Source organism: Hordeum vulgare, chromosome 5H (assembly GCF_904849725.1).
Source record: "Hordeum vulgare subsp. vulgare chromosome 5H, MorexV3_pseudomolecules_assembly, whole genome shotgun sequence".
In the NCBI taxonomy this organism is placed as follows: Eukaryota; Viridiplantae; Streptophyta; class Magnoliopsida; order Poales; family Poaceae; genus Hordeum; species Hordeum vulgare.
The window spans coordinates 518,512,930-518,527,962 of NC_058522.1; the positions used below are offsets into that span (position 1 = coordinate 518,512,930).

The 15,033-nt window shown below is 44.5% G+C and overlaps 1 protein-coding gene across 1 annotated transcript; it reads left to right on the forward strand.

The window, feature by feature from the left end:
- The first annotated feature begins 5,709 nt into the window (after positions 1–5,709).
- LOC123399213 (protein STRICTOSIDINE SYNTHASE-LIKE 10-like) lies at positions 5,710–6,854 on the forward strand. Its single transcript, XM_045093642.1, has one exon. The coding sequence runs from the start codon at positions 5,745–5,747 to the stop codon at positions 6,783–6,785; it is 1,041 nt and encodes a 346-aa protein (XP_044949577.1). The 5' UTR covers positions 5,710–5,744; the 3' UTR covers positions 6,786–6,854.
- Positions 6,855–15,033: the final 8,179 nt, after the last annotated feature.

Genomic DNA, 15,033 nt, shown 5'->3' on the forward strand with positions numbered 1-15,033 from the left:
CGCCTCTTCCCAGCCTCTCGGAAGTCCCGCCGCAGACCCGCACCGTCATCAGCCCGCCCAAGCCCAGATGGACCCCGAAGGGCCCAGATCTGGGTCGAGTGGCAGCCGCCAGATTGCGCCGCAGCGACACCTCGCCGCCAACGGCAGCACACCGTCCAGCAGTCCACCTGCGGGCCCCGCCACTGAGGAGCACCCTCCGATGCAGCTCCTCCCTGCCCCGGAGAGCCACCAAGAGGGGAAGGTCAGGGGTCACCGCCACCAGCGTCCCCGGGGCCAGGACGGCCGCGAGCTCCAGCGACGGCGACGGGGAGGAGGGGAAAGGGGGGCTAGAGAAGGCGGAGGCTGGGGCACGGCCGGTCGCCCACGGGGGCGATGCGGTCGCGGGAGGAGGAGGGGGGAAATCACATGTTGAATGATCTTTGGTTGGTTTTCGCGACCATGACCCTGAGCTTGTGGAAAACGTGTAATGACATGATTATACAGAAAGTTTTCCTGTGACGTACTTATGACTTTTCAGATTATTGGCTTTTATGCAGTAGAAGCACCCACTTTTGCACTTCATTGATAGAAACCTCCAAGGGAACTCATTTCAGTCAAACAATAGTGTTAAGCACTTCAGTCCAACTGGAATGAGTTCCCGCCGAGGCTTCTTGGTGTGACGGTAGCAAGAAAATTTACTTCCCGACCTAGCTAATCCGCCCCCAAAACATCTGTGAACGCTTTCAAGCGTGTTTGTGAAGAGTGATCGGTCACCTTTTAAAAGTTCATGTTCACAAATAGGTGTCTCATTAGTGAATTCTTCAAATCCATACAATCACATGCAACATATATTAATAAAATACATCTTGATCCACACATAACTAGGCTTGGACCAGAAATGCCTAATGGAACTCGAGCTCCACGAAGCCCTTTTATTCCAAAACTTTATTTATTTTTTAAATGTTTTAAAAATTATGAAAGAAGACACATATACATATAGATGTATACTATTTGTTTGCGAAGTTTCATATTGAAATACTTTTTCATGTGAACTACATCAAAATGCCAAAATGACATATTTCTAGCACATGTACTATTCACTATGAATTTACATCATTTTGTTTTTTAAAGGACATATAAAAATGTATTTCGTGATGAATTTTCACACACATATAGTACACATTATATATATATATATATATATATATATATATATATATATATATATATATATATATATATATATATATATATATATATCTGTGTGTGTGTGTGTGTGTGTGTGTGTGTGTGTATTTTTCAGATTTTTTTTCAAACTTGAAAAATAGATTTTTCAATGTTTGAGAAAAAGATCTCCAAGGAGCCTAGAGGAAAAAAACCACTTTCAGCTTGGACTAGTATAAATACACATGTAATCCTTTGTAATCCTTCTGTAAATTAATATAAGATTGTTTAGATCACTTTTTAGTGATCTAAATGATTTTGTTTTAGTTTACATTTTTTGAAAAGGTGGATAGCCCTCACTCTTTGTATTAGGATGATGCATACAATTATATATTATTAATAATGAAAAACCTAGCAGCCAAACAACATCAACCCGGAAATAAAGCAGAAAGAAAACCTGGAGCTTTGATCCATATGATGTAAATTACTTTTGTGCGGTGCGTTTGTCGGGATCCATATGATAAATATCTGAGTCTCCTTTGAATACTTATATGTTTCTTATGTGCATGATTATGATAGCTTTGTGATTCTCTCCGATCTATTGAAATAGTTTGGCCAAGTAGATCGATATTTCTTCAACGAGAAGGTGCGTTGTGGTAGGTTCAATCTGGGGAATTTCTCTATCCCAGTGACAGAAGGGGGCAAGATGTGTCTTTGTATTGCTGCTACTAAGGATAAAACGATGGCGTTTATTCATATTGCTTGAGTTTACTTTGTCTAAATCATGTCATAGTTTTTCATGCATTACTCTGTTTTACTTAATACTCTAGATGCATGCTGGATAGCGGTCGATGAATGGAGTAATAGTAATAGGTTCAGCAGGAGTCGACCTATTTTTTTAAGGATGTGATGTATATATACACGTGATCATTGCCGTCAATATCGCATAATTATCTGCTTTTCAGTCAATTGCCTAATAGTAATTTGTTTACCCATCTTAAGGTATTTTTCATGAGAGATGTTATTAGGGAAAGTTATGGCCCCCGGATCTATTCACAACATATTGGTAAAACCGTCATTACCTTTCTGCCATTAACTCGTTTTTATTTTATCTTACTATCTACAATTATCTACACACCTCACTTGCTTGCAAATAACAAGACAAGAGGATTGACAGCCCTCTTACCCGCGTTGGGTGCAACTTGTTTGTTCTTTTTGTGTGCAGCCGCTGAAGAGGGTTGTGGTTGATATTTTTATTGATTCGATAAATCTTGGTTTCATAACTGAAGGAAATACTTACCCATATTGTGTTGCGATAAATCGTTCTTCTTCACGGAAAACCCAACGTAGATCACAAGCATCAACTACCGCCACTGTCGTCTTTACTCGTGATGTATCCTCCCCCATCCTTGGGGGTGTACACCATGTATACGTCATATTTGGATGTTGCATTCCACCCGTCCGTGTGCCTAGCAGCTGGTGGTGCATTGACCGAAGATTTTTCAACGTCGTTGTCCATGTCGGATGACTCCTCGGAGGCGCTTACCACATCGCCAATTAAATCCTCGATATTGGCGACTAGGTGGGTATTCGATGGGTCTAAAATTTGACCTTCCTCGGTGGTTCCTAGATCTGGCCATAAACCAAGGCTTGATTATCTAAGATCATGGTTTTGTGAATCGGTTTAACATCTCATTTATAAGCGTTTTCGTACATGGTCCAATCGAGTGCCGGGGCCAGTGGAAATTTCCTAGAGACCTGATATGGCATGGACCTAGGTTATTCATTGACAGCCAGGTTGGACATCTGGTCGTCTCGAGTGGTGCTCGAATCCTCGCTCGAGGACGGATCCGAGATTTGGGCTTCAGTGTTTCCTAACGTCGGGGCTGACTTCGGGGTTTTGTCGGGCGTGTCATCATGCTCCTCAAACTGGTCTGACACCAAGTTCAAGAAGCCGAGCTCGCCGCGGTGGAGTCCGCGACATATTTCATGTTACCGAATCTGACGATTCGCACCAAGGCGTAATTTTCGAACTGACCGAGGTCGCCAGTCGAATCAGCGAAGACGATGACACTGATCAAGACAAAGATTTGTCCTGACAGGAAATTCATGTCAGATCCAACCTACTCATTGATGTGTAGCGCCATCGAACCGATGTGAATACTCAGAGGGCATATATGGACAATCAATGATGGAGTAAGATCCATCATATCTCGGCTAAGGGGTCCCTAACATCATGTAGCCTTGGTGTGATGGTAACACAGACACAAGATTTTATCATAGTTCGGTCTCTCTTAAAAAGATAATACTCTATGTCCTCCTTTGGTTGTATAGATTTTGAGACAGCATAGATTACAAGTTGGTATACCATGAGATCTTTGTGTGTATGCATGTCATCTACTAGCCCTACACCTCGATTTATATAGGTACCAGAAGTATCTAGGGTTTACACATAGGTTGGCTGCATCTAGGGTAATCGTGGTGTAGACGAACTCTAAGTCTAGGAGTATGTATCAAGTCTTCGAAAATATCCTATCTTGGTGCTTATGGGCCCGACGAACATGGCCCACTAGTAAATCATCATGGGTGTCCTTGGTCCGGCCCACCTGGACGGGAGACGACGAGATGATCACTCTTAGTCAAGGACACCATCACCGGCAGCGGATGTAAGAGAGATCTCCAAATAAACCTGAGAGGCATTTGGATCTGGTGAAGATGGGGAGTACTCCCTCCCTGCTTTCTTGGAGGAAGGGAGGCAATCATTGAGTCTTTCTCAGCTCACTTCGATCCACCTCGTGGCGGAGGCGGGTGTAAGGGATAGACAACGCCTTCGCATGTCAGATAATTCCGACGATGCCAAGATTATCAACTGGGCCACAAGCATAGGGACAACACCGGATCATCGAATCCATGTTGAGTTTTATCACATACAGTGTGAACTTGCCCAAGTGATCATGAAGCAAGTCGTCGAACAAGGAGGGATGTTCTTCCATGGGACAATGAGGCGGGAGAATGTCCGAGAGCTGCTACGCGCTCAGCGTCTGGACCTAAAGCCTTTCAACCAGATCGGGTCATTCATCCCTGACTATGAAGATTGGGGCGCCGACATGGACGAGTGATTGACGATGACAATGCGTGTTTACAATTAGTACTACCGGTTTTCTATGAACTAGCGTATACATCGCTCTAGTTAATTATTTTGTGTATGAGGAACTTCATTATTTATGTTTATTGTTTGTATTCTACTAACTATGCCTCTTTGTGTTTTTTAAGTACATTATGTTGCATATTATATATGATTGTTAATCAACTTACGATGCAGGTACATAGATCGGAGATGGCGAAGGACTGCTACGATGTATTCATTGGGAGGGTTTCAGGAGTGTACGACCACTGTCCAGACGCTCAGGCCCAGGTGGATAGGTACTCGGGCGCTAGCGACAGAGGGTTCGACAGTAGAGCCGAAGCGGAAATGAGTTACTTGAGGTGGATGCTACGGCAAGAGACGGAGCAAAATCGGTGCCTCAAGAAGTACTGCATATATAGTCGCGTTCTTTCTCATGCTTATCGCTCTTCTCTTCTACATGATGATTTAGATAGGGATGATGAAACTTGTGGGTGTGCCATGACTTGTGTGTATCGCTATTTTCGAGATTTGATGATATTTATGTTGGATAACGATATATGTGTTGGATAATAATGATGATGGTATGAATGACGAGACTACTTTATGTGTATGATATGATGAGAATAATGCATGTTTATTATGATACGATGAAACTATTGTTTAGAGCATGCACAAATACGTAGAGGGGGCATAAATACGACGGAAATTAAATATTAAAAGCAGGAATATTAACAGTAGCTCTGGTCTAGCAGTAACACTTTATTTAATCCAACGCTACCGCTAACGTAGATAGCAGTAGCGCTCCAGCGCTATACTTACAGATTAGCCGTAGCGCGTTAGCAGTAGCATTGCCCCCAGCGCTACTGCTAAGGGTGAAACCAGCACTACTGGTAGGCTTTCTCTTAGTAGTGTATATACTTCCTCCGTTTCAAAATAAGTATCTTTGCTTTAATATGAAATTTGTATTAACTTAATTAATACTAAATTTGCGTCATTTATTTTAAAATAGAGGGAGTATATTCTACTACTATGAAGTCCGTGAAAGAGATTTTAATAATGATGTCAAATTCATGTTATTAATGTGTATAAATGAATGTTTGCGAAACTAGTTAAGATGTTTTAAAACAAAAATGATAAACTTTGTATTGAAATTTTATTTTATTTTCTCTTCAACACGAAAGATGATAAACTTTATGTTATTTATTTTTCTTCAACGACAAAAAAAAAAGGAAAAGAAGAAAAACACCAAGGACAAGACACAACACCGAGGCAGCCAAGTCGAATCGGAATTAGTCGAGGACACGCATACGTTACGGACTCGTGCTCTCGCCGTCGCCGAGGAGGACGGCCGACTCTTGCCGGGACTCGGACCCGTCCGCCGTTATTATATAATAACAAACAAACCAAGCAACCAATCCATCAACCAATCCACCGGAAGAAACACGCGCCAGCTCTCGAAACAGCGAAGTCAACAATGGCGAGCGGCACGAGGGGTGTCGCCGCGGCGACTATCTCGCTCGCCGTGCTGCTCCTAATCCTTTGCTTCTCGCCAAGCACGGCCGCCGCCGTCCCCAGCATCGACGCCACGCGGACGCGCCACCTGCCGCTGCCGCGCGGACTGCTGCGCGGCCCGGAGAGCGTCGCCTTCGACGCCAAAGGGCACGGCCCATACAGCGGCGTCTCCGACGGCCGCGTGCTCAGGTGGAACGGCGACGCGCTCGGCTGGTCGACCTACACCTACAACCCCGACTACAGCAGCGAGGCGTGCACGGCGTCCGTCTTCCGCCCGGAGACGGCCACGGAGAGCCACTGCGGACGCCCGCTAGGCCTGCGGTTCCACCTCAAGTCCGGGTACCTGTACATCGCCGACGCCTACAAGGGGCTCATGAGGGTCGCGCCCGGCGGTGGGGAGGCGACTGTGCTGGTCACGGAGGTTGACGGCGCACCTCTCCGCTTCACCAACGGCGTGGACGTCGACCAAGTCACCGGCGAGGTTTATTTCACAGACAGCTCCACCAACTTCAATAGGTCGCAGCATGAGATGGTGACAAGAACCGGAGACTCGACGGGACGGCTAATGAGGTACGACCCACGGACGGGGAAGGCCGTCGTGCTCCAGGCCGGCATCACTTACCCCAATGGTCTTGCCATCAGCGCTGATAGGACGCATCTCATCATCTCGTCGACCGGGCCGTGTAAGCTGCTACGATACTGGATCAAGGGCTCCAAGGCGGGCACGATGGAGCTATTCGCCGACCTTCCTGGCTATCCAGACAATGTAAGGCCCGACAAGAAAGGAGGATATTGGGTGGCACTACACCGTGAAAAGAATGAGCTCCCCTTTGGCATTGATAGCCACTTGCTAGCCTTGAGGATTGATGCCCATGGAAAAATTACTGAAGAGATGAGGGGGCCCAAGAGCGTGAGGCCGACCGAGGTGGTGGAGAGGAGAGGAGGCAAATTGTTCATGGGATCCGTCGAGCTTCGCTATGTCTCCGTCGTCACGCGCAAATAAATAGACCAATTACCTAACTTAAGGCTTTTCCTAGGGCATGCGTATTTCAGTTTTCTTGTTATGATTGTTATAGACTGCCTTCATTTGTAAGACTACCATAGTCCATTATATATTATATATATATGATTTTTCTATTTGATGGTGTTCATGTATTTTTTTTCAATATAATGTATGGAACGGTTTTTTCTGTAGTACCAAATAATACCAGATGTGTGATTTCAATCAAAGACAGAAAAAGAAAAGCACTAGCATTGTTGTGAACATCAAAGATAGCTATGCATGGGTGAACACAAGGTAATACTCACAAAAACGGGACAATCCAATCTTCTAAAAGGAGAACGGCTTTGTAAGAGAAATCAGTATTTGACAGATCCGAAATCAGCCAAGTGACTGTTAGCAACATTTAACTAGGTCACACTGCTTAGGGAAAGGACCATGTTATCATGAAGAAGTTCGGTTGGTTTTCTTTATTTCTAACCATAATCCTGAATTAGCTCATTCATAAATGAAGGAAAGAATAGACCTAAATCCTTCCGAGTTATTACTGAAAATAAATAGGATACATGGTTCACTAAAGATTTCAAGCTTAATAGCAGTCACAACTTTCTCTTTTTGAATTTGAATGATCTATATATCTGTCCTAATTAATACATAACTGTGCGTTGAAGTGCAGGGCACAAACACTCCAATATTCTACATAATTCATGATCTTTAGCAAGCTACACAGCAGCAACTGGATAAGAAGAATACTAGCCATTCCAGTTAGAGTTTACCAAGTGTAGCTAAAACTTGAACAGGTAAAAAATTGAAGTAGATTTAATTTGATGGGGCTATTCACCCCCTCATTCCAACTAAAAAAAAAGCTAAAACTCGACCAGTTAAAAACTGTATTACTCCTTCCGTTTCTAAATATTTGTCTTTTTAAAAATTCAACTACGAACTACGTACGGAGCAAAATGAGTGAACTTACACTCTAAATTATGTCTATATACATATGTATGTAGTCCGTAGTGAAATCTCTAAAAAGACAAATATTTATGAACGGTGGGAGTAGATTTTATCTCATAAGACTATTCACCCCCTCTAGTCCATGGAACTCCATCACCTTCCTAAGATTCCTAAGGTCAATGAGTCCTTTGTTTTCCTTCAAGAAAAAAGTTGAACCGCACATGCAATTTGTTCATTTGCTGGTACACAATTGCTTCATCTTAATTCCAGAACATAGATACACATCATTCCTCCCTCCTGGTGATTCTACATTTTCTTTTCGCTAAAAACTTTTTCTAAATTGTACCTTGTTCTATTATATGTACAGCCAGCCTCTCCCAAGAAGATGGCACAAGATAAACTACATACTTTACAATACAAGTTTACAACAATGTGGCCTGTGTAAGTTGGTCAAGCAGAACGGTCTAGTAAAATAGGATCTATCTAGTGTTCGCGAAATAACAAACTGGTCCGCAACCCAAACTACACTAGTCGGATCCGGCCATCCGGACCCGGCTCTCCATTTGCTCGGAAACCTTGTGGTGTGGCTCATCTGCAATGGCTAATTGGGCTCCATATCCCAGTCTGGATCCAGCATCCACTCTTTCGGCACTTGATAATTGAAACACACATGAGGGCGCCTCGCATCGACACAGGAAACACTAGTAGAAAAAGGTCCATTTGTCTTGGTTTCAGAGGCTCATTAGCCGCGGTTCGGGAACCGGGACTAAAGTGTCGGGACTAAAACCCAAAATCTTTAGTCTCGGTTCGCTTACGAACCGGGACCGAAGGGTCTCCATGTGGCCGCTGCAGGGAGCCCGGGCAGAAGGGCCTTTAGTCCCGGTTGGTCACACCAACCGGGAGACCAACCGGGACAACATGATATCCACGCGTCAGCATCTGATCGACGCTAGCTACTATACATATAGAAAGAACATGACGCTAGCTAATAAGGAAATGAAGGAAACCATTACAATCATTAACATCTTTTACAATATAACATCTTTTACAATGCCTAACATCATCTACCTAAGATCCAATCACAAATAGCTCACATGGTATTCTCCGTCATTAGGTATGACGTGGTCAAGAAAGAATCCTGCCAATTCCTCTTGAATTGCTCGTATGCCATCATCTGATAGGGGTTCATCCCGATTCTTCCATATCTAATTTAAAGAAGGGGGTCAATACATGCATATATATGAATAAAACTCAACACAATTGATGATAATATATAAAATAAAATTGTGAATATTATTTACGTACTTCAAATTGTTTGTTAGAGATGCCCCGCCCAAAGGTGAGAGGCGAATGAACTCGCATACGTAGTATGCATATTTTTCAGTCCCAGCTACCTGATACAAGCACTTTACGAGAATAGAGTTCACTCAAACTGATAAGCAAGCATGGTAATGATATATCGATGAAAATTTGAATCAATTAGAGATGTGCAGAACTAGCTAGTACTACTTACTGGGGGTGCGTAAATTGCAACTCTTTGTTTAGACCGGGAGCCTTTTTGGTGAACTTTTTCCAAACCCTGCCAGGCAAAGAAAATGATTACTTGATATCAGGAAATTAACGAAAGTTGCATGCCGGTATGGTCCCGGTATTGACTTAACTTACTTCTTGAGCATTGCAATCATGTCCGCATAATCCTCGGGATCTTTACGTCTCGAGTCTAAGACAGTTACTTTTGCCCCGTCAAGCTTAATGGATAGCAGAATAAAGTGGTAACTGCACACGCATATATAACTCATCAATTACATTTACTTAACCTCGAGTAAGCGAAACCGAGTATACAGAGAAGACAGCAACACTCACTTGAAGTTGTAAGGAAAGAGTATTTCCCTTTTGTTTTGATTTGCAAGCAACGACTTTAGCAAGCTAACCTCGGTCTCTTTGGTTTCATTTCGTACCGACAATACATTTACGGCTTCTGGGCTAACGAACCCAACGTCTAAGATTCCTGCTTTTTTTAATTCGACGATCTTCAATCTGCATAATATATATAGTGAGGATAATTATATATACATGCAATGAACGAGCTGAGCTAGAGACTTAACTATAGAAGTAATACTTACAAACAGTAGGAAGTCAGAAGTTGTTTGTCGAGGGCTAGTTGATTGTATAACTGAAATAACTCCTCAAACTGAACAAGCAGCACTGAAGTTCCAATGAAATTGTGATCTTTTTTCACTCTCATATAGATAGCGTCTTTTCCAGTGTCCTTGAAGATGTTCATGTACCACTCATACAATTCGTGCATCCTCGGTGTTAGAGGAGGATGACCAGGTTTGACGAGAGGCTTCCCGAGCATGTATTCATATGTTTCTTTATTTGTTACCTCAGCTATCTCAAAAATTAATGAATCGTTCATGTAATCACCAGGATTGGTACCGGGCAGCAACCCCGAATCATTAGTGACGACGATATCGCTAGACACCTTGAGCGGGGGCACAATTGCTTCTCTTGTTGGCCGAGCTGGGGAATTGTTTTCTCACTTCTTCGTTTTGCTAACATTGCATCACTGCTAGCCGCCATAGTGGCGGCGAAGTCTGTCTTCCGCTTGAGAGAAGGAGGAGGAGGCGACATCTTTCTTACTTGGGTAATTTTTGGCGGAGCGGCGACGACGTCTATCTTCCGCCGTTGCGAAGGAGGCGGACTGCTCCGACGCGCCTGAGGAGGACTGCTCCGACGTGCCTGATGAGGAGCCGAAGGAGGAGGACTGCTATGACGCGCCTAAGGAGGAGCCGAAGGAGGCAGACTGCTCCGACGCGCTGGAGGAGGAGCCGAAGAAGGAGGTGGAGTGCTCCAACGCGCCGGAGGAGGAGCCGAAGAAGGAGGCGGACTGCTCCGATGCGCCGGAGAAGGAGTCGAAGAAGGAGGCGGAGTGCCCTCACGCGCCGGAGGAGGAGCCGAAGAAGGAGGCGGAGTGCCCTGATCACTCGTCGGAGGAGGATGAGGAGTGCCCTGATCACTCGTCGGAGCAGGATGAGGAGTGCCCTGATCACTTGTCGGAGGAGGAGGATGAGGAGGCGTCCAATTTGGAAGCTTGATGTACTCCTTCGACCATAGACATGTACTCCTCACAGCATGAACCAGCTTATTCTCCCCTTCACCTGTAGGGTCGTCAAGCTCGAGCTCCTCAAATCCCTCCATTACTTCATCCACCATCACAACAGCAAAGCCATGTGGAATCAGAAGGCAGTGAAAAGTTCCGTTCGGTTGAGGAGGTGCAACAGAACCGATAGCGGCCTTGAAAGTGAGGTTCCGGCATTTTGTCATAAGATCGCAATGTTGAGCCTCCGTGATAGTATCCACGGGGTAGCTAGGTGTCGTGAAGTCAGGATGAACGAGCTCCGTGAAAGCTATGCTGCTTCTCCGCTGAGATGGCGGGGTAACTTCTGGGGTAGTTTCGTGCCGCTCAGATGGTTGGTCGGCAGCTCGTTGGCTCTCAAGTTCCTCTAGAATTTCTAGTCTTGCATTGATCTTCTGCATGTCGCTCAGCTCCGCTTTCCTCTTTCTCTCTCGGCTTCTATAACCGGCTGCGTCGGGAAACCCAACCTTCCACGGAACGGAGCCTGGTGTGCCTCGTGTTCGTCCAGGATGCTCAGCATTCCCTAGGGCCTCAGTCAGCTCGTCCTTCTCTCTGTCGGGAAAGAACGTCCCTTCCTGCGCTGCGGTGATACACTTCTGAAGCTTGTTGATGGGTGTTGCAAGTTGCTCGTCCGTCCAACAACACTTCCCTGTTTCAGGGTCCAAAGCTCCCCCAACCCCGAAGAACCAATTCCTTGAAGGGTCTGGCCAGTTCCATGTCTGTGGTTGGACCCCTTTAGCAATCAGGTCATTCTGAGCTTTGTCCCACAACGGATGGCCTTAGAGGTAGCCACCTGACCCCGTGTGATGGTGATACTGCTTCTTTGCAGCATTGTTCTTGTTTCTCTTTGACATTTTCTTACTCTTGTCCAATGTCTTGTAGGCCACAAATGCGGGCCAGTGATCTCTCATCTTCTCAAATCGGCCGACGAATTCTGGAGTCTTCCCTTTGTCGACAAACTTTGTTTTCAACTCATTCTACCACCTCCTGAATAGATTTGCCATCTTCTTAAGAGCACACGCCTTGACCAGTGGCTCTATAACTGGCTTATTCGGATCCTCCTCTGGTGGTAGGGTGAAATTTTCCTTCAGCGCGGTCCAAAGATCATCTTTCTGCCTATCAGTGACATAATCACCTTCAGGGACGATGTCATCGCCCTTAGGTGTATTCCATTGCTTGATGCTGATCGGGATGTTGTCCCTCATAATAGCTCCGCACTTAGTAGAAAATGTGTCCTTGGTCCGCTTGGGTTCAACCGGTAGGCCATCGTCCGCGAGTGCTGTGATCGTGAACTTTTGATCCTTTCCCAACCTTCTCTTCGGGCCTCGTCTCGTTATCGATGTTTGCCTCGATCCGGACTTTTCAATAGCTCCCTACTCCGTTCGGTCACCGGAGCCGTCATCATGGTTTCCTTCCTCCGGGATTCAGCAGTCACCGAAGACATCATGATAATGTCCTTCCTCTTCCATTGTTCGATCACCGGAGCCATAATCCTCTCCTTCCAGACCATCGACGATGTCGTTGAGAAAAAAAATCGACAGAGGTAGAAGAGTTCTCCAGCACACGTACAACTCGATGACGATCCCCGCCTTCTTGATCCAGCAAGAGGGGCGGAGAGGTAGAAGAGTTCTCCAACACGGCGACGTGATGGTGGTGGTGGTGAACTAATCCAGCAGGCTTCGCCTAAGCACCGCCGAATTAGACTAGAGGAGAAACAGATCTAGAGAGAAGTAGAGGGAGCATGTGGCAATTAGGGTTAGCCCTCACCTCTAAAACCTCTAGTATATATAGGAGGGAGGGAGGGGAGGAGGCAGCCTCAAACCCTCAAGGTTTTGCCGAAATTGGAGGTGGAGTAGTCCTAATCCAATCCTACTAGGAGTAGGATTCCTCCTCTCCACTTGGAAACCCTTTCCACCTTTTCCACCTTTGGGTTTCTTTCCTTCCCACCTCCAATCCGCCTTGGGCTTTAGTGGAGGCTTTGGCCAGTCCACTAAGGGCTTGTCCACGTCCTCCCACAGCCCATGAGACCCTTTGGGGTGGGTGGGCCCACCTGGTGGACCCCCGGAACCCATTCGTCACTCCAGGTACGCTGCCGAAAATGCCCGAAACTTTTCCGGAGTTCAAAACCCACTTTATTATATATCAATCTTTACCTCCGGACCATTCTGGAGCTCCTTGTGATGTCCGGGATCTCATATGGGACTCCGAACAACTTTTGGTTACCAAACACACATAACTCAATAATACTGAAACGTCACCAAACCTTAAGTGTGCAGACCCTGTGGGTTCGAGAACTATGCAGACATGACCTGAGAAACTCCCCGGTCAATAACCAATAGCGGGACTTGGATGTCCATATTGGCTCCTACATATTCTGCGAAGATCTCTATCGATTGAACCTCTATGTCATGGATACAGTTAATCATGTATGTTGTTCCCTTTGTCCTTCGGTATGTTACTTACCCGAGATTTGATCGTCGGTATCTCCATACCTAGTTCAATCTCGTTACCGGCAAGTCTCTTTACTCGTTCCGTAATACAAGATCCCGTAACTAACTCCTTAGTCACATTGCTTGCAAGGCTTGTTGTGATGTTGTATTACCGAGTGGGCCACGAGATACCTCTCCGTCACACGGAGTGGCAAATCCCAGTCTTGATTCATGCCAACCCAACAAACACCTTTGGAGATACCTGTAGAGCACCTTTATAGTCACCTAGTAACGTTGCGACGTTTGATGCACACAAGGTATTCCTCCGGCCTCCGGGAGTTGCATGATCTCATGGTCATAGAAACAGATACATTGACATGCAGAAAAACAGTAACAATAAACTGACACGATCATATGCTACGTTTATAGTTTGAGTCTTGTACATCACATCATTCTCCTAATGATGTGATCCCATTATCAAGTGACAACACTTGCCTATGGCCAGGAAACCTTGACCATCTTTGATCAATGAGCTAGTCGACTAGAGGCTCACTACGGACAATGTGTTGTCTAGGTATCCACACATGTATTTGAGTTTCCAATCAATACAATTCTAACATGGATAATAAATGATTATCATGAACAAGGAAATATAATAATACCCAATTTATTATTGCCTCTAGGGCATATTTTCAACACATGTTACATGCAAGATGAACAAGTCTATGCCCCTAGTATGATCAAAATATTAGTGCAAAACAGAACCAAATAATACCAATGCTGAAAAAATTAATGTAGCAAATTCGATGGAGATAATTAGCAAACAAGATCAAACATATGTAAGTGTTGTGCCTATTGAGAAATTACAGTTCATCTGTATACCATGCGTGAGGCAAAAACTACACTTGACAAGCTTAGAAATGACAAGAATGATGACTCTGGAAGGCTAAATCAAGCTTATGTGATAAAAATCCTAAGGTGAAATTGGAAGTGAAATCTGGCGTGAACACCAAAAGTGGGTGCAATAGGATAAGAAGAATCTTCAATTCTCACCATTCCAGTTGGAGTCATACCATTGAGGCTTATTGGTGTAACGATGGTAACATGTGGTGTATAGCATAATGGGGACCCGCGATTTTTCTTATCTAGTTCTTACAGTAGTAACATGTTGTGTCTCGAAGTATACATAGATGAAAAACATAATACTTTTTGTGATATTATGTGTTTTGGAGGAAAATGTATGGAATCAGTTTGCACTTTCTTAGAGCCATCATAGGTGTCTCTAATGCTACACAGTATTGTTGGCAACATGAGGTAAACATTTGTTTCTTCATATTAACAATTAAATATCCATTCTACTGCACCATTTTTATTCTTGCGTATTTTGTACATGGTACTCATGATCAAGTAAATGACTTGTTCATCTTTCCCCATATGTGCATGATGTGTTTCACATGAGGCAATGAAACTAGGAAAACTTAGTGAAACTTGGTCAAGGCAATATCTGTAGCTTAGGCTGCATGTCACACTAAAAAATAAATACGTACAGGAGATGCTGCATCTCACACTAAAAATTATAAGTTAGAATAATGTTTGGGGAGTAAAACAATTGTCAACTACCATAACCAGGAATACTTAAAATAAACTGTTTCACAAATTCAAAGGACCATTTGACATCAGATCTCCATCATAATGACCGAAGTGAATGCTTTGACGAGAAAACAAACATGAA